Source organism: Ranitomeya variabilis, chromosome 6 (assembly GCF_051348905.1).
Source record: "Ranitomeya variabilis isolate aRanVar5 chromosome 6, aRanVar5.hap1, whole genome shotgun sequence".
Taxonomy (NCBI): Eukaryota; Metazoa; Chordata; class Amphibia; order Anura; family Dendrobatidae; genus Ranitomeya; species Ranitomeya variabilis.
In genome coordinates, this window is record NC_135237.1 from 114,497,602 (window position 1) to 114,525,059 (window position 27,458).

The window sequence follows — 27,458 nt, forward strand, 5'->3', positions numbered from 1 at the left end:
CGACCCACAGGCAAACAGGCCAATGAGCGGTTATGAACCTTTGCTCTCCTCCACACTTCCGCTGTAACTTAAAAAAAAGCGTTAGCAGTGGTTATATATACAGTTTTAATTTATATATATATATATATATATATATATATATATATATATATATACAGTGGGGCAAAAAAGTATTTAGTCATTCAGCAATAGTGCAAGTTCCACCACTTAAAAAGATGAGAGGCGTCTGTAATTTACATCATAGGTAGACCTCAACTATGGGAGACAAACTGAGAAAAAAAAATCCAGAAAATCACATTGTCTGTTTTTTTGTCATTTTATTTGCATATTATGGTGGAAAATAAGTATTTTGTCAGAAACAAAATTTCATCTCAATACTTTGTAATATATCCTTTGTTGGCAATGACAGAGGTCAAACGTTTTCTGTAGGTCTTCACAAGGTTGCCACACACTGTTGTTGGTATGTTGGCCCATTCCTCCATGCAGATCTCCTCTAGAGCAGTGATGTTTTTGGCTTTTCGCTTGGCAACACGGACTTTCAACTCCCTCCAAAGGTTTTCTATAGGGTTGAGATCTGGAGACTGGCTAGGCCACTCCAGGACCTTGAAATGCTTCTTACGAAGCCACTCCTTCGTTGCCCTGGTGGTGTGCTTTGGATCATTGTCATGTTGAAAGACCCAGCCACGTTTCATCTTCAATGCCCTTGCTGATGGAAGGAGGTTTGCACTCAAAATCTCACGATACATGGCCCCATTCATTCTTCCATATACCCGGATCAGTCGTCCTGGCCCCTTTGCAGAGAAACAGCCCCAAAGCATGATGTTTCCACCACCATGCTTTACAGTAGGTATGGTGTTTGATGGATGCAACTCAGTATTCTTTTTCCTCCAAACACGACAAGTTGTGTTTCTACCAAACAGTTCCAGTTTGGTTTCATCAGACCATAGGACATTCTCCCAAAACTCCTCTGGATCATCCAAATGCTCTCTAGCAAACTTCAGACGGGCCCGGACATGTACTGGCTTAAGCAGTGGGACACGTCTGGAACTGCAGGATCTGAGTCCATGGTGGCGTAGTGTGTTACTTATGGTAGGCCTTGTTACATTGGTCCCAGCTCTCTGCAGTTCATTCACTAGGTCCCCCCGCGTGGTTCTGGGATTTTTGCTCACCGTTCTTGTGATCATTCTGACCCCACGGGGTGGGATTTTGCGTGGAGCCCCAGATCGAGGGAGATTATCAGTGGTCTTGAATGTCTTCCATTTTCTAATTATTGCTCCCACTGTTGATTTCTTCACTCCAAGCTGGTTGGCTATTGCAGATTCAGTCTTCCCAGCCTGGTGCAGGGCTACAATTTTGTTTCTGGTGTCCTTTGACAGCTCTTTGGTCTTCACCATAGTGGAGTTTGGAGTCAGACTGTTTGAGGGTGTGCACAGGTGTCTTTTTATACTGATAACAAGTTTAAACAGGTGCCATTACTACAGGTAATGAGTGGAGGAAAGAGGAGACTCTTAAAGAAGAAGTTACAGGTCTGTGAGAGCCAGAAATCTTGATTGTTTGTTTCTGACCAAATACTTATTTTCCACCATAATATGCAAATAAAATGATAAAAAAACAGACAATGTGATTTTCTGGATTTTTATTTCTCAGTTTGTCTCCCATAGTTGAGGTCTACCTATGATGTAAATTACAGACGCCTCTCATCTTTTTAAGTGGTGGAACTTGCACTATTGCTGAATGACTAAATACTTTTTTGCCCCACTGTATATATATATACGCACATATAAACAAAACCGCACGATTAATATGGCAATAACACCCTATGGACATATATAAGGAAGGGAGGGTGGGACAACAGCTTCCAGGGGTCAGCCGGAGGAAAAGGAAATCCCTGACCCCGGGCACCTGGCTTTAACCCCTGACGGTGTGGCTGTGAGACCCTTCCCCCTTTAAAGCCATTGGATAGCTGGGCCTCCCAAATTATTGCATCACCTGGGGGAATGGTGAGAGGGGAGGAATTTGGCACTGCACACTCCCAACCTTCACAGTCTGAGTTCGGATCAGCTGCAGTTCTTGACCCAAACTCAAAAGCATCATGAGCACTTATGAGGCTGTTGAGTTTGGGTCAAACGACCCGCTGCTGGTCCATACTTGCACTGTCAATGTCGGAAATCTGAAACGGCCTTACTATCTGTGTATATTTCCATATCTGTTTTTCCATATTGTAACTATCTTAAATACTGACGTCTTTTGAGTACATCCATGTGGCTACTGCTTTTCTCTTTGGACACTGGTTGCAGACCTAACCTGATCATTCTGATGTATGGTCAGTACAAGTACCAGGAAGTTACTATGTTCCACCCAAGAATGACTGTAATAGAAATCCATTAGCCCATATTCATGGCATTTATGTAAAACACTCATTGGTTTCATATTGTTCTGGAAGCCATCAGTCCGCACCAAAGTAAATAAGCCGGGTGTATAGAAGGAGCATTGCTTCCTTTCCGTCCAGACTGGATGAGCGTCATGGTGAGCTGCTTCCTTTTCCCTGTTCTCTTCCTGATTGCTAAATTGTATATTGCAGAGCTGTCAAGTTTAAAAACAACAGTAAAGACTATAAAGCAGCTCCACAAGAGAGAACACCCACTGCCTTTACCTACTGACTACAGAGCTTATAGAAGGTGTCCGATCAGCCTGTAGTACAGTCAGTATGTTTTGTCGCCTCTCAGTCCTTTAGCAACTTGTCTACACATTATTAATAAACGCTCTTAAAGAATTTGTATTTTTTTCTTTTGTTTTCCAGCCATCGAAACACAGAGTACTAGTTCCGAGGAGCTAGTACCGAGTCCCCCATCCCCACCCCCACCTCCTCGAATTTACAAACCCTGTTTTGTGTGTCAGGACAAGTCATCAGGATATCATTATGGAGTCAGTGCATGCGAGGGGTGCAAGGTAAGTGTCCATGTGACATGTGATATGTGTGTGAATGTCCAATAAGATGAAACAAAAGTCCGCAGGTATTCACTAATTATACAATCTATAAACAATTTTGCATCTCTATAGAGCTCTCCAGGACTATGTTGACTGGAAGTTTATTTAGGGGAAGATAAGATGTGAGCAAAGTCTGAAATGTATTGCTATATCTTATGTCATAATGTGGTCATTTATTGCTCCCCCATAGATTTAAATCTCTTATAAATATCTAGCAATGATGGATGGGCGTTCTGGAGAAACAGGGTCAGTGGGTGCTCTTGTCCGCTGGCCCGGCTGTCTTTAGCAAGACTGCATGGACCACGGCTCATACCATTGAACGCCCGCTCTATCTCCCAGTGGGCAATACACTACACAGACAACACAGGGTTAAGATAAAACAGTGTGGCAATACTTTATTGAACCACAACACGCAATAGCAAACAGAACAGTCCCACCAATTACCCCAAGATGGTGCACATTACAGGGCCTCACCCTTCCGCTGACTCGCCGAGATAATGGTAGATGTTATGTCAGAGCTCCCAGGGTCGCTACTCCATCCGATCATCCAGTTTCCCTAGAGCATATTCCATATGCTCCTTACGAGAATAAACTCCATACGTGATTGAAGAGTAACTACTGGTATCCATTGGGTCCACGCATGGCTTCCTCCACATTCTGTAGTTCCTGCATTAAATTCTATTCAATCCGTTGAAGCTGGAACATCTCCTGTAGTTTCCACTTCTTGTTGAGGTCATATAGCCACTCTGGTCCTCTTCCCAAGGCCGATTTGGCGGGGTTCGATATAGTGGCATCCAAAACCTGCTGTGCATGCCTCATCAATGGTCTGCTGGGTCTGTCTGTATACCTCCCTTGTTGTGGAGCCCTGGATGGTGTGTGAGAACACCAGTCCCCTGCAGCTCCCCCGGTTCCGCCGGGCTAAGTAGTATCCCACCGCTGCCACCAATTGTGGAGAAACGGGGTCAGTGGGTGCTCTCGTCCGCTGGCCCGGCTGTCTTTAGCAAGACTGCATGGACCATGGCTCATACCATTGAACGCCCGCTCTATCTCCCAGTGGGCAATACACTACACAGACAACACAGGGTTAAGGTAAAACAGTGTGGAAATACTTTATTGAACCACAACACACAATAGCAAACAGAACAATCCCACCAATTACCCCAAGATGGTGCACATTACAGGGCCTCACCCTTCCGCTGACTCGCCGAGATAATGGTAGATGTTATATCAGAGCTCCCAGGGTCGCTACTCCATCTGTGGATGCATGCACAGAGAAGGGGTAACGACAAGCATAGGGAGATGTCCAAGAACTGTCCATAGAGTCCATACAAGGTCCAAAGCCAGTTGACATGATGTCAGAGCTCCCAGGGTCGCTACTCCATCTGTGGATGCACGCACAGAGAAGGGGTAATGACAAGCATAGGGAGATGTCCAAGAACTGTCCATAGAGTCCATACAAGGTCCAAAGCCAGTTGACATGATGTCAGAGCTGCCAGGGTCGCTACTCCATCTGTGGATGCACGCACAGAGAAGAGGTAACGAAAAGCATAGGGAGATGACCAAGAACTGTCCATAGAGTCCATACAAGGTCCAAAGCCAGTTGACACGAGAGTCACCACCTGGCTTATCTGACCATCTCCTTGGAACCAGGTGACCAGCGGGTCCCAACCCTGGCTTTCTCCAAACATATCCATGGTTCAGAGATGGTCACTGGATCAGATCTGTGTCCTTCCAACCGGAGCCGAAAACCCCTAGGTTGTTTCCTATAGAATCATAGATCAGTGTCCCTCGTGATGGTGCCATGATGAATTGGCTGCAGTCCTTTTTCTTGTCTGTTGGGTGGTTTGCAGAATGTCTGGCTGGTAGCTCTGTGTTACTTCAGTCTTCCAGGATGTGATCTCTGAGTCTTTTTATACCCAAGGCATGAAAGCTATTTTTACAATTACCCAGGGTCCTTCAGTCCAACATCAAGATAAGGTAAACAATGGTGATGGGATCAAGGTAGCACTATTAGCATATCAGCACACATCAATAAACAAAGCTTAACACACTATGTACAGTCACTATTACAGACTTAAGGTACCTTCACACGAAGTGACGCTGCAGCGATAGCGACAACGATGCTGATCGCTGCAGCGTCGCTGTTTGATCGCTGGGGAGCTGTCACACAGACCGCTCTCCAGCGACCAACGATGCCGAAGTCCCAGGGTAACCAAGGTAAACATCGGGTTGCTAAGCGCAGGGCCGCGCTTAGTAACCCGATGTTTACCCTGGTTACCAGCGTAAAAGTAAAAAAATCAAACAGTACATACTCACCTGCGCGTCCCCCAGCGTCTGCTTCCTGACACTGACTGAGCTCCGGCCCTAACAGCACAGCGGTGACGTCACCGCTGTGCTTTCACTTTCACTTTAGGGCCGGCGCTCAGTAAGTGTCAGGGAGCAGACGCTGGGGGACGCGCAGGTGAGTATGTACTGTTTGTTTTTTTTACTTTTACGCTGGTAACCAGGGTAAACATCGGGTTACTAAGCGTGGCCCTGCGCTTGGTAACCCGATGTTTACCCTGGTTACCAGTGTAAAACATCGCTGGTATCGTTGCTTTTGCTTTCAAACACAACGATACACGGCGATCGGACGACCAAATAAAGTTCTGGACTTTATTCAGCGACCAGCGACATCACAGCAGGATCCTGATCGCTGCTGCGTGTCAAACTAAACGATATCGCTAGTGAGGACGCTGCAACGTCACGGATCGCTAGCGATATCGTTACAAAGTCGTTTCGTGTGAAGGTACCTTTACACAGTATGTTAGATAGTATATCAGTTGGCAAGTCTGTCTTCTTGACCCACCAGACATAAACACTTAAATTCACAAGCCAATATACAGATAAAAAGACAGTTCTTTTGGTTTGCAAAAACATGGTTGTCTGGGAAATTAAGATACAATCTGGTTTCTTCACAGGTGTCATGTAGGAAACAATCCCTTGCTGATAGTTGTAAGCCCTGAGGTCTGAGCTCAGGAATCAAATGTTGACATGCACCTGCCATTTTAGATAACATTTCAGAATAAGTTGTCTCATGTGTATATCAGGAATAACAACATTTCCAGCTATTTTGTCACTTGTAACCTGCAGTTTTTTCTAGTTTTGTGCTTTTTTCTGTGGGTAGAAGCATCATTAGTAAGGAAGACAATATGCAGAAGTACTGAACAGTGTATCTATGAATCCAGGGCCGTGGTGAAGTAAAATATTTGCTAGAACAGCTGAAGCAAATATCTGTTTCTCTTCCTATGTCACTTGTGCTCCCTCCTCCTTCCCCACATCTTTCCATATAATGTAATGGCATCTGTAATCTCTCACATCACTGTGCTGGCCATCATCTTGCTTTGTCTGATGGATGATATGAATTTGACCTGTTTTTCAGAGCAGACAATAAGTTCAGAAGGCATGTGGGTGGAGACAAAGTGGCTCACAAATGAAGAAATAACCAGATTTCACCAACAAGATTTGTTACAAAATGCTGTTTTGCTTGTTCTTTAGATTTATACAAATTTTGATGAAACAATAGTGACAATTGAATCGTACATAGTCTCAGAAACCACCCCGGAGAAGATACCACTGTTTCCAGAGGTGTATCTAGCGTTTCTGGCACCCGGGGCAAGAATTCATTTTGGCGCGCCCCCCCCCCCCCCCCAAGGACATATGCCCCCCCCCCCCCCCAAGGACATATGCCCCCCCGTCAGCCCCATCATTGTCCTCTCCTCCTCCACCATCCCCATCATTGCTCTCTCCCCGTCAGCCCCATCATTGCCCTCTCCTCCCCCCCACACACACCATTCACTTCTCTGCACATTCCCCTGCAGCGTGATACACACACACACCCAATACTGAGCCACATACACACATTTACACACACTCACATACACACACACATATTCACACACACACTCACATACACACATTCACACACATTCACACACACACTCACACACATACACACACACATTCACACACACACACATTCACACACACACACTCACACACACATTCACACACACTCACATACACACACATTCACACACACCTCTCACCTCTCCTCGCGCTCTGCCGCAGCAGCTCCATCGCCTTCCTCTGACACAGCCGGACGCTGAATGATGACGTCATCCAGCGGCGCGTCTGTGTGAGAGGAAGCAAGAGGAAGCAGGAAGACAGATCGCTGGGCAGCGGAGCTGCAGGGATTTCTCCTTGCCCGCCGCAGCCACTCTGCAGGGGCTCCCCTCCCCCTCTGCACACATTGTGAGACGGCACTCTGCAGCTTCTCTGTGCCGGCTGTCAGCTTGACAGTCGGCACAGGGAACAGCTGACTCCCAGACCGGGGGCGGCAGAATGCAGCTGCCAGGGAAGACACTGCGGATCGCCGAATTAGGCGGTCCGACTGCGCCCCCCTGCCGGCTGCGCCCCCCCCCCTAGATATGCCACTGACTGTTTCTACAAGTTTTTTCAAGTGTGCACTCTTTATGACAGGATGAGAAAGAGTATGGGAAAGAGATAAATACCAGTATATACTGACAAGTGGTCAAATATTTTAGAATCCATTCCTAAAATTTCCCACGGTTTACTACACAACTCTATATTCTTCTATTCTTCTTAGAACTTATACAAATAGTGGTTTAGAGGAGAATCTCAATGCCCAAAATGTTTGGTGGAGTCTGCAAAACGTATACTTAGAGTATGTTAGGGAGACTGCCGTCATCTGTACAGATATTGGTCGTTTGTATATGTTTTTGCTGAAAATTCTGAACCAAAAACCAGTAACTCCTCCAGTTACCGTATAATACCTTTATCTTCTTCATTTTCATTAAAAACACAAACAAAAAACTTGACATGTATTTAAATGTACAAAGTGTTCTTATATTGTATCGGTGCACAGTGAATAATGCCATCTAATTTTCAATTATTTTTTTTTTTATTTAACTCCAACTCTTACACAACATGTAAGCAAATGATTTCTTATTAGCAGTTGTTAACAGCTCTGCTTCCAAAGATCTATAGATATTCAGATTTGTATCAATTTAATTTTACTGCATAACAAATCACAGTTTTGAATTTTTAATCTCCAGAACTCCATTTTTAGCAAATTTGGACACTTTACCTCCTCAAATCAAACTTTCCATGATTACAACTAATGAAGAATGTGTTAGGGTTGATTTATCAAACATTTTTAGCTGAAAATCTGGCGTAAAACAGTTTGAAATATCACAAATTATTCAACTTTTTCAATGTTTTGCTGCCCTCCCAACCATGTTCACCAATCTTTTAAAGTGAGCGTAGTCTAGTGGTGAGGAGGAATGACCGAGTCTGTCAAACAAATGCATTATTATTTTCACCTCATTAGGACTGGAGTATTTTTCTTGCGGTGGCGCCCAGCAGCTGAAAGCATAGGGATCCTGTCACGTGAAAAACTTTACTAACTTGTAGATATTTAATTAATCTGCAGGTTAATAGCATTTTGAACTTGCCTGGTGCCGGAACATAAAATCCCACTGACCTGAGGAGATGAAGGTTATTCCTCCTGGTTAACCCTCTGGTTTCAGTCATGGGGACTGCGCTGGCTCATGTTCAGTCACCGCTCTGTACATAAAGAGTGGCTTCTGTAACCTTGGCCCCGACACTGACCGGGGTGCAGTTACAGCCGTCACTCTCTAAACTAAGAGCGGTGACTGAACCCACATCGGCGCTGCACTTGTGACTGAAACCTGAACGCTATCGGGAGGAATAAAGTTAATTTCCCCCGACAGCGATGACCTAAGTGCCAGCACTGGGCACTTTCAGAACGCTACTAACCTGCAGCTTACCTTATATCTACAGGTTAAGAACGTTTTTTTCACTTGATAAGTTCCCTTTTGCATCTTATTCCTGTGCACTCTTAATTAAAACTGACTATTATAACTCTATTATAACTATGAATCATTGCCATTATTTACCACAAAAAGGGTCATTCTGGTGTATATTTATGTATTTAAGAAATTAGCAAATTGATTTACCTTAATCCAGTGGCCACAACAGTGGCCCGTGGACGCTAGACGATAGCCTTGCAATTTTCTTTACCTGTCAGATCCTCATCACACCTTCCGATTTGTAGGCCCGATGCAACGTCAGGCATCTATCACACTACAATGATGATGTCTAGCCGGGCCTACAAATCAGAAGAGGTAGGAGGCAGTTGATGGGCTCCTGTCCTGCGGCCACGGACCACTGACATGGCCTCTGGTACAGGTTCCTGTGAATTGATTGGTTCGTCACTAGTATAGTTGCAGATTTCCAATAAGTTTCCGCAGACTTACTCTAAAGGACCTTGATAATGAGAAAAGTGACCACGTTTTGCCTTTATTGTACTCTTAGCAAATCATTGTAGCATGGTCATTTCTATGTAGCCCAACAAATTATCATATTGCCAAGGTTACACATACTTAGACATCTTACAAAATATCGCAGTTTTGAAGATAAATCATCTACAAATGTGTCTGCTTTTTGTCATTCAGTACAATAATATTGGATTTGACCCAGTTAATATTTAGGTCTGAGAACCATCCAAAGTCAAACAACAATTTCTCTCAAAGCCTCTCTACAAATTCCTAGACATATTAATAAATATCATTTCTCTTCTTTTCTATAGAAAACTTAATAAATCGATTTTTGGACTAGACATAGATGCTGTAAAAAGAATCAGATATATAGCATGTGTAGTTGTATAGTCAATCACCATAAGTTAAGCAAAGACTATTGTCCATCAAGTGTAACATTTCTCAGCTGCCTGGCCCAGAATAACGTGGGGCTGAACCTCCTAGATGACTGTGGCCAATGTCACCTCATTGGTGAAATGCGATTCCTTCCCGACCCGCTGAAACATTTGGATGAGTTCTCTTTTTTTAAGTAAAGAGGAGGAAGGTTTTTTTTTGTAGTATAAAAGACTGCTCCTAATGACAGTGGTGACAGTATAAGGCATTTCTAGTCACATTTATAGCCAAAAACTGCAATAGAGCCTAAGGAAGAAATTGAATTAGTTTTTTTGCAGTTGAGTTGAGTTGAAATGCAATGCAGCCAGTTACTCAAACATACCAACCAAGCTCCGCCATGATCTTCATTATCATGGGAGGCATGTTTAGATACAAGCATATATGACAGAATACCACCACTAGAATGGAGCCTATAATGGAGCCTCACAGAGTCTAGTTATTAGTGTTCCCATACCAGAGCCATCAAACCACTGGCCACTATGCCAACTGTAGCCTCGCACAGGCACCGAAGAACAGATCCAGACTCGGTGTACTCCATAACGGGGAATTCATTTTTCATTTATCATGCTCTTCCTATAGAAGAAACTTGTCGCAAGAACAGGCAAAAAGTCTTGACTGGGGCTAAGTTTCGTCATCCCCAAAAGTCTCCTTTTATAGATTCTGACAAACATTTTTCATTGGTGGAGAATGTGGTGCAGACTGGGGTTGAATTTTATCTTTGCGATGTGGTCCCCACTTTTCAGTAAATGCAGCTGTCTGCAGACGTCACCTATGTCTATCAATAAGTATTAATTTCCATTGCTGGTATCTGCCTTACACTTGATTTGTGCTTGGGGATATATATGGAGTATTTTTCTTTCTTTCTTTCTTTCTTTCTTTCTTTCTTTCTTTCTTTCTTTCTTTCTTTCTTTCTTTCTTTCTTTCTTTCTTTCTTTCTTTCTTTCTTTCTTTCTTTCTTTCTTTCTCTCCCCCCTGTCTATCTTTCTTTCTCTCCCTCCCTGTCTATCTTTCTTTCTCTCCCTCCCTGTCTATCTTTCTTTCTCTCTCTCCCTGTCGATCTTTCTTTCTCTCCCTGTCTATCTTTCTTTCTCTCCCTCCCTGTCTATCTTTCTTTCTTTCTCTCCCTGTCTATCTTTCTTTCTTTCTCTCCCTCCCTGTCTATCTTTCTTTCTTTCTCTCCCTGTCTATCTTTCTTTCTCTCCCTCCCTGTCTATCTTTCTTTCTCTCCCTCCCTGTCTATCTTTCTTTCTTCATGTGTCTAAGATAGATACATGTTTGCAAAGTGTCATTAAACTGGATTAGTATGAATTCTGATGCAGCCTGTGGCTCTAACTGCTGAGGGTCTAGCAACAGAAGTAAACTCCTTGGTCATTTCTAATCTCATAGTTGGTTCATTTTTAGGGCCCACTCCCTGTTTATGCTCCCTAAATTCCTGTTTATTTTCCTTACATACAGTACAGACCAAAAGTTTGGACACACCTTCTCATTTAAAGATTTTTCTGTATTTTCATGACTATGAAAAATGTAAATTCACACTGAAGGCATCAAATCTATGAATTAACACGTGTGGAATTATATACTTAACAAAAAAGTGTGAAACAACTGAAAATATGTCTTATATTCTAGGTTCTTCAAAGTAACCACGTTTTGTTTTTATGACTGCTTTGCACACTCTTGGCATTCTCTTGATGAGCTTCAAGAGGTAGTCACCGGGAATGGTCTTCCAACAATCTTGAAGGAGTTCCCAGAGATGCTTAGCACTTGTTGGCCCTTTTGCCTTCACTCTGCGGTCCAGCTCACCCCAAACTATCTTGATTGGGTTCAGGTCTGGTGACTGTGGAGGCCAGGTCATCTGGATTAGCACCCCATCACTCTCCTTCTTGGTCAAATAGCCCTTACACAGCCTGGAGGTGTGTTTGGGGTCATTGTCCTGTTGAAAAGTAAATGTTGGTCCAACTAAACGCAAACCGGATGGAATAGCATGCCGCTGCAAGATGCTGTGGTAGCCATGCTGGTTCAGTATGCCTTCAATTTTGAATAAATCCCCAACATTGTCACCAGCAAAGCACCATCACACCTCCTCCTCCATGCTTCACGGTGGGAACCAGGCATGTAGAGTCCATCCGATCACCTTTTCTGCGTCGCACAAAGACACGGTGGTTGGAACCAAAGATCTCAAATTTGGACTCATCAGACCAAAGCACAGATTTCCACTGGTCTAATGTCCATTCCTTGTGTTTTTTAGCCCAAACAAGTCTCTTCTGCTTGTTGCCTGTCCTCAGCAGTGGTTTCCTAGCAGCTATTTTACCATGATGGCCTGCTGCACAAAGTCTCCTCTTAACAGTTGTTGTAGAGATGTGTCTGCTGCTAGAACTCTGTGTGGCATTGGCCTGGTCTCTAATCTGAACTGCTATTAACCTGCGATTTCTGAGGCTGGTGACTCGGATAAACTTATCCTCAGAAGCAGCGGTGACTCTTGGTCTTCCTTTCCTGGGGCGGTCCTCATGTGAGCCAGTTTCTTTGTAATGCTTGGTGGTTTTTGCAACTGCACTTGGGGACACTTTCAAAGTTTTCCCAATTTTTCGGACTGACTGACCTTCATTTCTTAAAGTAATGAAGGCCCCTCATTTTTCTTTACTTAGCTGCTTTTTTCTTGCCATAATACAGATTCTAGCAGTCTATTCAGTAGGACTATCAGCTGTGTATCCAACAGACTTCTGCTCAACACAACTGATGGTCCCAACCCCATTTATAAGGCAAGAAATCCCACTTATTAGACCTGACAGGGCACACCTGTGAAGTGAAAACCATTCCCGGTGACTACCTCTTGAAGCTCATCAAGAGAATGCCAAGAGTGTGCAAAGCAGTCATCAAAACAAAAGGTGGCTACTTTGAAGAACCTAGAATATAAGACATATTTTCAGTTGTTTCACACTTTTTTGTTACGTAAATAATTCCACATGTGTTAATTCATAGTTTTGATGCCTTCAGTGTGAATTTACAATTTTCATAGTCATGAAAATACAGAAAAATCTTTAAATGAGAAGGTGTGTCCAAACTTTTGGTCTGTACTGTATGTTGTATTTATAGTTTCATAATTTTTAAGATTGACGTAAGACTTAAGTCCATCGAGTTCATCCTATAGCCCTGTAAATGCTGATCCAGAAGAAGGCAAAAACCCCATGGGGAAGACAATAATAGCTCCATATTAGGGGAAAATTCCTTCCTGACGCTATATGTCAATCAGACTAGTTCCCTGGATCAACAACCCATCCCAAAATCTATTATCCATAACCTGTAATATTATATTTGTCAAGAAAGGTATCGAGGCACCTCTTGAACTTTCGTACAACATCATATGGCAGGGAGTTCCATGCTCTCATTGCTCTTACTGTAAAGAATCTGTGATTGATTAAACTTTCTTTTTTCTAGATGTAGTGGATACCACCTTGCCCCCATCACAGGAGTAGGTGTAAAAAGATCTTTAGAAAGGTCTTTGTGCTGTCCCCTCATAATATTTGTACATTGTCATAAGATCACCACTAAGCCTTTGTTTTGCCAAAATTAATAACTCCAAGGTTGATGACCTGTCTTGGTATTACAGTTCACCCATTCTCTTAATAACCTTAGTTAAATGTTAATCAAATAGTATTTTCGGTGATTTTTCGATTTTCAGGGAAGTTGAAAATTGTGAATTTTTGCAATTTTTTGGTAAATTGTCAACGTAAAACATATTGGCGTAAATTAACTATTAACGTAAAGAACCTGTTCTCCAAATAATCTCAGAACCACTTTCATAAATATAGTCATCTCCAGAATTATTGCCACTTAAAGTGATACGTGTCAGGTTTGGAAGATGGAGCTTTGTCCTGAAGTCCAAAATAGGTCCCTCCAGCAATGTTTTAATAGGATTGTTGCATCTTCTATCTCGGGAGTTGCCGCTCTCCTGCCTCCCTGCTTCCTGCTTACTGGGGCAGGGCTGTAAAGCATTAAATAACTTTCTCTCAATAATCGCATACATAATGTGTAACGCAGAACACAAATATGAATCCGATATAATTTCATGCTATGTGATACTGATTTACTACAGTAAATGATACAAATCCAATCTGCATTCTTTGGCCATGATTTGCTAGACGCGGCCATGCTTGTACTTATCTCCTGATACTGGAGGCTCCGACTAAAACGCAGATCTCCCTCACACTGGAAGAGTATGTTCACAAAATGAACAGCGCCCATCATGGCGGAGAAGTTGTTGCAGTCTTTCTTCCTAACGCTTTGTATCCTTTATACGTAGGGCTTCAGAATGGGGAGCGGGAGCCGTCTACTGCTGCCCACACAAAGAGGGCATTGTTCCGGGTGAAGAGAAACTGGTGCTTTGGCAAATGCCGCTGTCTGCTAGTGCCTTGTCTCTTGTTCTGGGCATTGAAAAGGCGACATTCCTCAGCTGCCTGCGCACTCAGCTCTGCATGTACTGTTGCCGTCTATAACTTACTGATTTATTTGTGTAAGACTAAAGATAAAGAATTTCACCTTAAGAAAAAGTCTCTATATCTTTTAAAGCGGTCATCTCATCTTCTTAAATGGATAAAATTGCAAAAAGCCCATAAAAGCAGCTTTGCCGTTAACCTCTCCATTCTCCATTACGCACTGCTCGTTGCTTAGGTTACCCGCCACTGTTGCAGTGTGTCAGAAGTGGCCAGTTTTCTTGGTAAGGAGCGCTGCTCTGAAGCTGACTGGATCACTGGATCTGGCTAGCTTCTCTGCTCCTCTGATGCTGCAGAGGCAAAGCCTCCCCTACTTACAGCACAGGAGAGTGCTCACTTTGGAACAGAGGTGCAACCATGTCACTAGTCCAAACTATCAATCATCAGGAATGCACCGTGCCCTTAAAGGCCCTGTTCGGGACCCGGTCCTGTTCAGCCCTTATTCACACAAATGTCACAATGACGCATGGTAAGGTTTTAATACTAGAGGATAGGACCATCCTGAATTTGGGTGCACCTTGACGCTCTTGGGATGAATTTTATGCTTTAAAAAAAAGAAAAAATCAAAAACGGTGTTTACTATCTACCCAATGTTATTTATGTGCACTATTACTTTTACTTATTTACTTGCAGCAGGGTATTTGGTTATTTTGTTTCTGTCTCAGGTTTTGTCTTTTTAATGGCTTGTGCGAACATGCTCCAATTTTGTATGCATACCAACTTATACTTCATTTCATTTTTTTCGGATTAGTTGAAGAGAGAAGATGTAACAAGCCTATCAAGACATTAAAGGGGCGTTCTTTAGTTCTTAAATTGCTTTATTTAGCTAGGTAGGATGAAAATGAGCAAGTTTACAATTGACTTGCTGTTTCTAGCTGCTGTCATTTTCCTGCAGTAGAAGCTTTTGTCTTTGATAGTGCAGAGCTCATTTCCATGGAGGCTTGTCTTTAGAGCCAGGCCAAGGATGCACAATAGCTACATTTCAGGAGAGAGTTTAACTCTTAATATCCCAGTCAACTCTCTCCAAACCATTGATTTCTTTACAACAGTTATCTTCACACCTTCATCCCCTTCTCTCCCACTCCCCCACTGTCTCTTGCAGCATCATCAAGACCAGAGCTTTCAGAGCAGGTCTAATCCTCACTCTCTGCTCTCCCTGTCTGGAGCTCTGTGCTTCTCCACATCCTTTGCTATGGCTGTATTTACACATAGAGATAACAGTGTAGACTAAGGGTACTGTCACACTCTGCAACTTTCCAACGATCACGACCAGCGATACGACCTGGCCGTGATCGTTGGAAAGTCGTTGTGTGGTCGCTGGAGAGCTGTCACACAGACCGCTCTCCAGCGACCAACGATGCCGAAGGCCCCGGGTAACCAGGGTAAACATCGGGTTACTAAGCGCAGGGCCGCGCTTAGTAACCCGATGTTTACCCTGGTTACCATCGTAAAAGTAAAAAAAAACAAACAGTACATACTCACATTCCGGTGTCCATCAGGTCCCTTGCAGTCTGCTTCCCTCTCTGACTGAGTGCCGCCGTAAAGTGAAAGCAGATCACAGCGGTGACGTCACCGCTGTGCTCTGCTCTTACTTTCCTGGCGGCAGTCAGTCAGAGCGGGAAGCAGACTGCAAGGGACCTGATGGACACCGGAATGTGAGTATGTACTGTTTGTTTTTTTTTTACTTTTACGATGGTAACCAGGGTAAACATCGGGTTACTAAGCGCGGCCCTGCGCTTAGTAACCCGATGTTTACCCTGGTTACCAGCGAACGCATCGTTGGATCGGTGTCACACACACCGATCCAACGATGACAGCGGGAGATCCAGCGACGAAAGAAAGTTCCAAACGATCTGCTACGACGTACGATTCTCAGCAGGGTCCCTGATCGCTGCTGCGTGTCAGACACAGCGATATCGTATGGATATCGCTGGAACGTCACAGATCGTACCGTCGTAGCGACAAAAGTGTCACTGTGTGACAGTACCCTAAGGGTATGTGTCCACGTTCAGGTTTGCTTCAGGCTTTGGTCAGGATTTTATGCAGGTAAAATCCTGACCAAAACTGCACCTGAGGTCACTGGCAGGTCACCTGCGGTGTTCCTGCTTGTTTTGCTCATTGTAGCAACATGCTGCGTTCTGAAAAAATGCAACACGTGCATTTTTGCGGGAAAAACGCATGCGTTTTTTAATGCACAGTGGAGACGGGATTTCATTAAATCCCCTCCACTATGCTGTAACATCTGGACGCTGTGTTTTTGACGCTGCGGCTCAATGCTGCGTCAAAAACGCAGCGTTTCCTGAACATGGACACATACCCTTAGGCTTCTTTTACACATACCTGCTTTTTTGTTGCCCGTTATTGCGGGCCTTTTTTGTGGGCCGTATCGGCGCAATTTTCACAGTCTGCTGCAATAATGGACCTCAAAAAACTTGCGGATCGCCTTTTTTTGGGTTTGCAATACTATGGAAATAGTATTGGAAAAAAAAACGGCCTTCCGCAAAACTGGAAGTCACAGTGCACCGCAAAAACAAGCTTCCGTTGTTTTTGCGGCCCCATTGATTTTCAATGGGGGCCGTGTCTGTTTTTTCACGAACGTAAATACGGCCATACGGCACACCGTGAAATTATTGCGGCCCGTTTTTGCGGCCCCATAGAAATCTATTGGGGCCGCAAAACAACGGTATGTGTGAAAGAAGACTTAGAACAAACCATAGGCAGCCGAATGTGTTCCAGTAGAAGTTGTGCTAATACTATATTTTTAACCCTAACTATTCTGGTCACTCAAGGAGGAAAGCCCTCCCTAGAAACATGGAAGTAAGGAGGCTGCTCTGCTCTTAGCTGCTCAGCAGACGACAGGAGAATACCCCTTTTACTAAACTACTTATTTGGGACCACACTCCATTTTTCAAATCTGGTATGTCACTTCAGTTGGCAATAACTTTGGAATACATTTACTAAGTAAGGTGAATGTGATATTCTTTTTATTTGTGACACATTGTACTTTACGTTATTAATAAGTTTATGTCGTTGTCTTTTCAGTCTATTTAATATCCCCTCAAAAATTGCAAAAAGGTGTACTGTTTAAACTTTACTAAGAATAGCAGAAAAATCACACAATATACGATAGTTATACTATACGATATACATTCCCCCGCTGTTCACTATGTATAGTTTAGGCATATTTTATTCATTTTCTGAAAAAAAAATTATATATATATATATAGATTTTTAACTCTTATCTTTTTTTTCTTCTGAGCTTCTTTCAGCTGATTTATGACCACGTAAAAGCTGAGCTGAACTTTGTGATAATAAATCAGCTCAAAGGATTCCCTGTCAGAATGAGCTCACTGATGGATTTTCAGTTAACTCATTCTGAAAGTAGAAATAAAATAGACAATTCAATACAAAGGCTATAGAAGGCACATGGGGGAACATTTTAGTGAAACACAAATAAAAAATTTAGCCAAAAGATATGATACATTTAGTAAAAAAGAAAAGTTCCCCATAAGGAAATCTTATAATTGCTATAAAATAACACAATGAAAATCATGCATTTTTTTGCAAGTTTTTTTTTTCGACAACTGTGGGGAAAAATACCCCAAAAAGCCAGACAGGAAACTTGATGCACTTTGATAAAGGAAAACAAACACCACAACCAAAAATGCATTTTAACTAGGCTAAAGGTACCTTCACACGAAACGACTTTACAACGAGAACGACAACGATCCGTGACGTTGCAGCGTCCTGGATAGCGATATCGTTGTGTTTGACGCGCAGCAACGATCTGGATCCTGCTGTGATATCGCTGGTCGTTGATTAAAGTTCAGAACTTTCTTTGGTCGTCAGATCGGCGTTTATCGTCAGGTTTGACACCAAAAGCAACGATACCAGCGATGTTTTACGCTGGTAACCAGGGTAAATATCGGGTTACTAAGCGCAGGGCCGCGCTTAGTAACCCGATGTTTACCCTGGTTACCAGCCTAAAAGTAAAAAAAAACAAACAGTACATACTCACCTGCGCGTCCCCTGCCGTCCGCTTCCTGCTCTGATTGAGCGCCGGCCCTAAAGTGAAAGTAAAAGCACAGCGGTGACGTCACCGCTCTGCTGTTAGGGCCGGCGCTCACACAGTGCAGGGAAGCGGACGCCGGGGGTCAGTATGTAGTGTTTGTTTTTTTTACTTTTAGGATGGTAACCAGGGTAAACATCGGGTTACTAAGCGCGGCCCTGCGCTTAGCAACCCGATGTTTACCCTGGTTACCCGGGGACCTCGGCATCGTTGGTCGCTGGAGAGCGGTCTGTGTGACAGCTCTCCAGCGATCAAACAGCGACGCTGCAGCGATCGGCATCGTTGTCGCTATCGCTGCAGCGTCGCTTCGTGTGAAGGTACCTTTACAGTCTGTAAAGTAACATATGACCTAAAAAAAGGTGTTAAATAACCAATGAAAATACACTGAAAACTCTAGGAGAAATTGCTTAGTTGTATCTTGAAAAAGACTTACCGTACGTCGAAACGCGTAGATCTGTACACAATGATAGTGTGCCCGACAATTGATTTATATGGACTGATATTTTAAGTGTGGAATAATAAAAAATATTTTTTAGTTCACCCACGCCTATTTGGTGGATCATCCTCCTTGCTTTGTTTCTGCCACTTTGGACAAGAATGATTTGATTTTTTTTGCTCATCTGCTCTAAAAGGACTAAAAAAGCTGATTTTTTTTGTATTTTCTTCCATTTCTTTTGTTGTTGTTTTGGGAGCCGCGGCATTTTTTTTAAACACCGCATGGTCTCAGTATAGCGTTATTTTAATGGGGTTTCTTATATTTTTTTGGAATATGAAAAACACCTATTGGCTTCTAAATAAGTAAAATAAACCACAGAAAAAAACACCACCAGAGAAACACAGGGTTTAAAAAAGCCACATAAAAGGTTACTAGTGATTTCCACATAATGGATAATTTTCTGAATTACCTTACATATGATATCCATTCCTAAGTATTGAACAAAACTGTGACCAAGTATACACTGTAAGGCTGTGTGCACACGTCAGGATTTTCTGCAGAATTTTCCTGAACAAAACCAGACTTTTTCTGCAGGAAATCCGCATACGTTTTTTTCACGTTTTTACCACGTTTTTTTTGCGTTTTTTTTTCCAGAGCTTTCCCAATGCATAAATATCTGTAAAAATGCAAAAAAATCCACAAAATTAATGAACATGCTGCGTTTTTACCACGATGCGTTTTTTAGCGGAAAAAAAAACGCAACATATGCACAAAAATTGTGGAATGCATTATAAATGATGGGATGCATATGAATGCATTTTTTAAGCGTTTTTATTGATTTTTTTAAAGTGAAAAAAACTCGAAAAATGCTGATCATGTGCACACAGCCTAAAATTGATCTAATCTGTACTAGATATTCTAGATTATGGGAGATCCCATATTGAAAGGAACCTTAGTACCCTAGACACCAAGTTAAAAAATGAAGTTTAAAGGGATATTCTCAAGTTTGTACTGTATCTTATCCGTGATCGCTGGGCTCCAACCGCTGACGCCCCCACAATTCTGGAGAACTGTGGTTCTTGGTGAATGAAGCAAGGGGTCAATCATGCACACTGCCATAGTAGTGCCGAAGACTAGCCCAAGTGCTGCGTTCAGCCCTCTTCAGCGCTCCTGTTAAGAATGAATGGAGCATTGGTGCACATGATTTCCATTCCATTCCTTTCCATTCAAACGGATCTCTTCAAAGTCCCAGTTCTTTCGATTGTAGGGGTCCCAGAAGTCGGCCCCCAGTGATTTGGAAGTTGGCCCTTATCCATTGGATAGGGGAGAACTTCCAAACCTGAGAATACCCCTTTTTAAGGCCTGTATATGCCATATATGAATGCGCTACTTCCAGTCAAGGAGGTGAAGATGCTGCCAACCAAGCCCAGTTATATTGTCTTCATCCCGTCTATTGGGCTTGACGAATGTTCTTGATGATAGGCCATGGTGTTCTTCTTCTTGCACCAGCACAGTGAAGCAGAGGGCTATCAGGAAGTGGTGGTGATTTGGGGGACAAAACCTCTAGTTTATGTTAGTATGCTTCCAATTAATAATTCATTAATAGCTAGGAAATAATTATTTATTTTTTAATTCAATGCACCTCCCCGGCATTATGTTGGATTTAATACTGGAGAGCTGGATAAAGGCTTGTTGGTTGCCGGACAGTTTGGCATTACAAAGGCTAAACTGATGATTGCCTATCAAGGTACAAGGCTGATTATAGAAGGGTCAATAGTTCAGCTGAAGCTGGAGCAGAAGAACAAATAAGGTCGCCTCTGCCGAAGATATTTCAGCTTTTACTTGATTCATCTAGTACAAAGTTCTCTTGACAGGGTGGAAATGAAAGCCACAAATTTCCCATATGATGCTGCCTATTGCATGTCTATATCCAGCCTGGTATTAGCTTAGCAGATCTTTTTTCTTTAATTTGCGTGCTGGCTCAGCTTGCAACTTATTTCCTGTTGATGAAAATGAAAAGCAAACTGAAGGCGCTCATTATTTCTTCCCACATCTCATAACCATTAAGATAAGCAACGCAAAGTTTAAAATATTATCTAATTCTACATTGTCGCACCATGGCATTGTTTTGTGTCCAGGGTTTTATTCTAAAACAATATATACAGATTGTTCTTCTATATTTATTTGATCAGATTTATTTTCTTTACTGGCTATAGATATCTTTACATTTAAAGGGGTATTCCCAGGAAGGAAAGTTATCAGTATCTGTAAGATTCGGCATTACTTATAACTAGAGATGAGCGAATTTGCTCGGTTTCCCTCTTATTCGGCAAGCTATAGCACGACACATGCTTTACATGAACACCCGAGCCTTACACTATGGCTGGTCCAAATAACTAAAGCAATTGTTACCATCCACCTCTTGTGTCTCCCCTTTTCCTCATAGATTGTAAGCTTGCGAGCAGCAGGGCCCTCATTCCTCCTGGTATCTGTTTTGAACTGTGATTTCTGTTATGCTGTAATGTCTGTTGTCTGTATAAGTCCCCTCTATAAGTTGTAAAGCGCTGCGGAATATGTTGGCGCTATATAAATAAAATTATTATTATTATTATTATTATTATGTGTTGCCTGTTTGTTGGGCTCTCCATGCATGTGTAGTGCCTGTCATACAGCCGCGACACATGCAGCTGCGGCGCCGATCAGCTGATCGGCCGGCGCGATCCAGGAAGCCGGGTTCCCTCTGCAGCTTATTCGGCAAGTGCTGTATCTTGCTGAATAACAGGGAACCCGAGTAAATTCGCTCATATCTATGTCATAACTAGGAATCTGACCACTGGTGGTCTGGAAAATGAAGCTTTGGATCCCCAAAAAATGGGTCCTGAAAAAGCCCCAGTCTTGCTGTCCTTGGCTATCTCTGGGAAAACCATAGACAAGGAATGGAGATGGGTACAACGCTCTCAGCCTCCAGAGCACTATTCTTGGGAAAATTGGGGGTCCCAGTCATTAAAAAGTTGTCTGCATCCTATGGACAGGGGAGAACATTAAATTGTGAGATTTCTCCTTTAAAAATGTTCTCTGTACATAAATGAAAATTTTCACAGTTAAAGAGGTTGGCTGGTCTAAAATGAAAAGTCTGCAGTTACTTTGTGTGACTGCAGACTTGTTAATCCTGACAGTGTGATCACTGTATGCCGCAAGGATTCGCCGTTCTCTGCCCAGGAAACAGCGGTCCAGGCATAACCTGTCTAGTGGGCGTGTCCTGGCTCAATACACTTGTATTGGTGAAGCCACACCCACTAGATGGAGTACAGCATCGCTCCATACACTAGAACCACTAGACAGATTCTGCCCAGGAGTATGCATATCACATACCTGACTGACGTTAAATACACATATTTGGTATCGCTGAGTTCAGAAATGTCCAATCTATCAAAATACAAAGTAAATTATATCAGATTGGTAAACAGTGTAGCAAAAAAAAAGATCAAAATGCCAGAATTATCAAGAGATTAAATCTAAAATGTCCCCCTCAGGTAATTTTTCCTGCCCTAAATACTTACATTCTCTTGCGGATATTTTTCATTGTCTATGGGACTGTCTAAATATACGGGAGGTTTGGGATACACTCTCACAACATCTCACTAATACCTTTGGTGTATCTATTTCTCTTTCTCCGGAGTGGGCCATATTCACTATTCTCCCGCAAGATCAGTTGGTGAGGCTTTCTGTTCAGCAGCACCTCATTTTATTCATCTGGGCGGCAGCCACCCGCAAAAGTATTCTTCATTTATGGGCACAGGGTAGTACTCCCTCTTTGAGTTTAATTACTACAAAGGTAACCTATCTCTTTCAGATGGACTGGATAGAGTCCATTTTGAATAAAGAGAATTACATTGATCGTTTTTTTCCTTACTTGGTCTTCTTTTATTAATGCCCAGACATTGTCTATACACCAGGCGATTCACGGTTGCTTCCAATTTACAGACTAGTACATGAGAGAGCAAATGGGCGGCAGAACTCGTGTTAGGCTTGATTGATGTTACTTTATGAAGATATGGATGTGTGCCCGGGTGGTACGGTGAAAATTTATCGGTCAGATCTTTTCTAATGTTTTTGTACAACTTCTGTACTCTTTGTTTATTGTTCAGTAAAGACGGTTTATAAAAAAAAAAAAAAAATGCCAGAATTCGTTTTTTTTGGCCCCGGCAACATTGCAAAAAAATACAATAAGAAGCGATCAAAACATCATATCTACCCCAAAATGGTATCAGTAATAAATAAGCCATCACACAGCCCATATCTTGAAAAATGAAAACCCTATGGGTCTAGGAAAATGGCAACTGTTTTTCATACACATTTGTGAATTTTGTTTAGCCACTTAAATAAAAAATAAATTATACATGTTTGCTATCTGCGTACTCATACTGACGTGGGGAATCATATTGGCAGGTCAGTTTTACCATATAGTGAACATGGTCAATATAAAGCAAAAAAGCTATTGTGGAATTGCACTTTTTTTGCAATTTCACTGCACTTGAAACTTTTTTCATAGTTTCCAGTACGCTATATGGTAAAATCAGTGGTGCCATTCAAAAGTACAACTCATCCCTCAAAAAAAACAAACCCCCATACAGCTATATTGACTGAAAAATATAAAAGTTTTGGCTCTTGGAAGAAGGGAAGGAAAAAACAAAATAACGGAAATAGACCATGGCGTGAAGGGGGTAAGAATAGCAATAGAAAACTGGTATTATGAACCTTATGTCACACCATGTGCCAATTTTTTGGTATATGCGATGAAACTGGGGAGCAAATAGGGTCTTATCTGTGATACTGAGATGTAAAAACAGGGGGTTCTTGCTCACGTTGTATTGTTGAAATTGCAACAATTTAGACACATATACCAACTGCGGGTCATGGACCAAGAAGGTAGTAAGGAGATAGGCAGCTTTTCCTGCACTGCTGGCGATATCCCATGAATATATTCAAGTGATCAAAGGATAAAAATTATTTTAATTTTGTGGTGTAAAATCTTTGCGTTTCCAGGTTATGCAACCTCTTCTTCAGGACACAACCGCAATGAAGATACAATGGAATCTGAACAGTTATATAAGTGCTCTGATATTTTGAGGAAAAAAAAAAAGCCAGAAAACCACATGACATGTCAAATGTCACAACTCTGTTTTCTTAATACCCAGAGCCAGGGATTCCTTCCCTGTCCCTAACGCTAGAGGCACCTTAGCTATTCCTTCTCCCTATATTAACTCTGATGGTGAAGATGCCAGGGCCACGTACCTTGCTGATCTCCTGAGTCCGTCCTATATCTGTCCCCCTCCGCCAGCCAGGAAAGTGGGGAGGAATAGTGAATGTATATACACAAACCAAATAAACAAGGAAGAATGCATAGGTATAAATGAAAATACAGAAAAAAAAATCTGGCTTGGGTTCATATAGTGAGCATTTGGGGGAATGGCTCGATGTTATATTACAGCCCTTAGTTCAGAGGGTACCAGGGTACATAAAGGACTCACGTGATGTGCTCAGTATGTTTCAGAATATCACATAGAACACTCAATGGTCTTGGCTCACATGTGATGTCATAGCTCTCTATACGTCGATGCCCCATAAAGTGGCAATTTGTGCAGTTCAATTTCATTTACGTAAATATAGTCACTATTCTAATGATCTTCAAAACTATATAATCTTGGTATTGTCTTTTTTACTTTCCCACAATTATTTTTTATTTGCTAAAAACAATTTTTACAATCTAAAGGAGTTTCAATGGGGGCAAAATTTTCCCCTTCTGTAGCTAACCTTGTCATGTCGTGGTGGGAAGAAAATTACATCTTTAATGTAGATAATCCATTCCTATCGCATATACAATGGTACCTGAGATTCATAGATGACTTACTGCTAATTTGGAAGGGTGATTCTTTTTCTATTGATAGTTTTATTTTTTATATCAACAATAACCCCTTCAATTTGCAATTTACATTCACATGGAATAGTGATCATATTAATTTTCTTGATAGCGCTTTATCTGGAGTCCCGCAACAAGTTATTAAAACGCACACCTATCGCAAGCCCACTGCGGGCAATACAATCTTGCATGCAAGCAGTTTTCATCCAAGTCATACTATCAAAGCTATTCCAGTGGGGGAAGCAATCAGAGCTAAAAGAAACTGCAATGAGGAAACCACTTTTAACAGGGAAAAAATCACTATTCGGGAACGTCTCATAAACAGAAAATATCCTAAATGGGCCATAGATAGAGCTTTTAGTTTGGCAGACAAAAAGCCAAGATCAGCACTGTTGAATGGTACATTAAATCAGATTAGTAATAATACCGCAGATTTAGTACAATCTCCAACAAATACATTTTATGACAATCAACCGGTGCTAATACTCACCTATAGTACTCATTTTAACCCCTTCACCCCCAAGGGTGGTTTGCACGTTAATGACCGGGCCAATTTTTACAATTCTGACCACTGTCCCTTTATGAGGTTATAACTCTGGAACGCTTCAACGGATCTTGGCGATTCTGACATTGTTTTCTCGTGACATATTGTACTTCATGTTAGTGGTAAAATTTCTTCGATATAACTTGCGTTTATTTGTGAAAAAAACGAATATTTGGCGAAAATTTTGAAAATTTCGCAATTTTCCAACTTTGAATTTTTATGCCCTTAAATCACAGACATATGTCACACAAAATACTTAATAAATAACATTTCCCACATGTCTACTTTACATCAGCACAATTTTGGAACCAAAATTTTTTTTTGTGACGGAGTTATAAGGGTTAAAAGTTGACCAGCAATTTCTCATTTTTACAACACCATTTTTTTTTAGGGACCACATCTCATTTGAAGTCATTTTGACGGGTCTATATGATAGAAAATACCCAAGTGTGACACCATTCTAAAAACTGCACCCCTCAAGGTACTCAAAACCACTTTCAAGAAGTTTATTAACCCTTCAGGTGTTTCACAGGAATTTTTGGAATGTTTAAATAAAAATGAACATTTAACTTTTTTTCACACAAAATTTATTTCAGCTCCAATTTGTTTTATTTTACCAAGGGTAACAGGAGAAAATAAGACCCCAAAAGTTGTTGTACAATTTGTCCTGAGTACGCTGATACCCCATATGTGGGGGTAAACCACAGTTTGGGCGCATGGCAGAGCTTGGAAGCAAAGGAGCGCCATTTGACTTTTCAATGCAAAATTGACTGGAATTGAGATGGGACGCCATGTTGCATTTGGAGAGCCCCTGATGTGCCTAAACATTGAAACCCCTAACAAGTGACACCATTTTGGAAAGTAGACCCCCTAAGGAACTTATCTAGATGTGTGGTGAGCACTTTGACCCACCAAGTGCTTCACAGAAGTTTATAATGCAGAGCCGTAAAAATAAAAAATCATATTTTTTCACAAAAATGATCTTTTCACCCCCAATTTTTTATTTTCCCAAGGGTAAGAGAAGAAATTGGACCCCAAAAATTGTTGTGCAATTTGTCCTGAGTACACTGATGCCCCATATGTGGGTGTAAACCATTGTTTGGGCGCAGGGCAGAGCTCAGAAGGGAAGGAGCGCCATTTGACTTTTCAATGCAAAATTGACTGGAATTGAGATGGGACGCCATGTTGCGTTTGGAGAGCCCCTAATGTGCCTAAACATTGAAACCCCCCACGAGTGACACCATTTTGGAAAGTAGACCCCTTAAGGAACTTATCTAGATGTGTGTTGAGCACTTTGACCCAACAAGTGCTTCACAGAAGTTTATAATGCAGAGCCGTAAAAATAAAAAATCATATTTTTTCACATAAATGATCTTTTAACCCCCATTTTTTTATTTCCCCAAGGGTAAGAGAAGAAATTAGACCACAAAAGTTGTTGTGCAATTTGTCCTGAGTACGACGATACCCCATATGTGGGTGTAAACCATTGTTTGGGCGCATAGCAGAGCTCAGAAGGGAAGAAGCGCTATTTTACTTTTCAATGCAAAATTGACTGGAATTAAGATGGGATGCCATGTTGCGTTTGGAGAGCCCCTGATGTGCCTAAACATTAAACCCCCCCACAAGTGACACCATTTTGGAAAGTAGACCCCCTAAGGAACTTATCTAGATGTGTTTTGAGAGCTTTGAACCCCCAAGTGTTTCACTACAGTTTATAACGCAGAGCCGTGAAAATAAAAATTATTTTTTTTTTCACAAAAATTATTTTTTAGCCCCCAGTTTTGTATTTTTACAAGGGTATCAGGATAAATTGGACCTCAAAAGTTGTTGTCCAATTTGTCTGGAGTACGCTGATACCCCATTTGTGGGGGGGGACCACTGTTTGGGCGCATGACAGAGCTCGGAAGGGAAGGAGCGCCATTTGGAATGCAGACTTAAATGGATTGGTCTGCAGGCGTCACGTTGCATTTGCAGAGCCCCTGATGTACCCAAACAGTACAAACCCCCCACAAGTGACCCCATATTGGAAACTAGACCCCCCAAGGAACTTATCTAGATGTGTTGTGAGAACTTTGAACCACCAAGTGTTTCACTACAGTTTATAACGCAGAGCCGTGAAAATAATTTTATTTTTTTTTCACAAAAATGAAATTTAGCCCCCAGTTTTGTATTTTCACAAGGGTATCAGGATAAATTGGACCCTAAACGTTGTTGTCCAAT

At 42.0% G+C, this 27,458-nt stretch overlaps 1 protein-coding gene across 10 annotated transcripts in view; it reads left to right on the forward strand.

Moving 5' to 3' along the window:
* Nucleotides 1-27,458, forward strand: part of RARB (retinoic acid receptor beta) — a 1,117,211-nt gene that overhangs the window by 859,290 nt on the left and 230,463 nt on the right. For all 10 annotated transcript variants that reach the window (XM_077268929.1, XM_077268925.1, XM_077268924.1 and 7 more), the window contains one exon: nt 2,801-2,949. In XM_077268929.1, the coding sequence (XP_077125044.1) occupies nt 2,801-2,949 (149 nt within the window). The remainder of the gene's footprint in view (nt 1-2,800; nt 2,950-27,458) is intronic.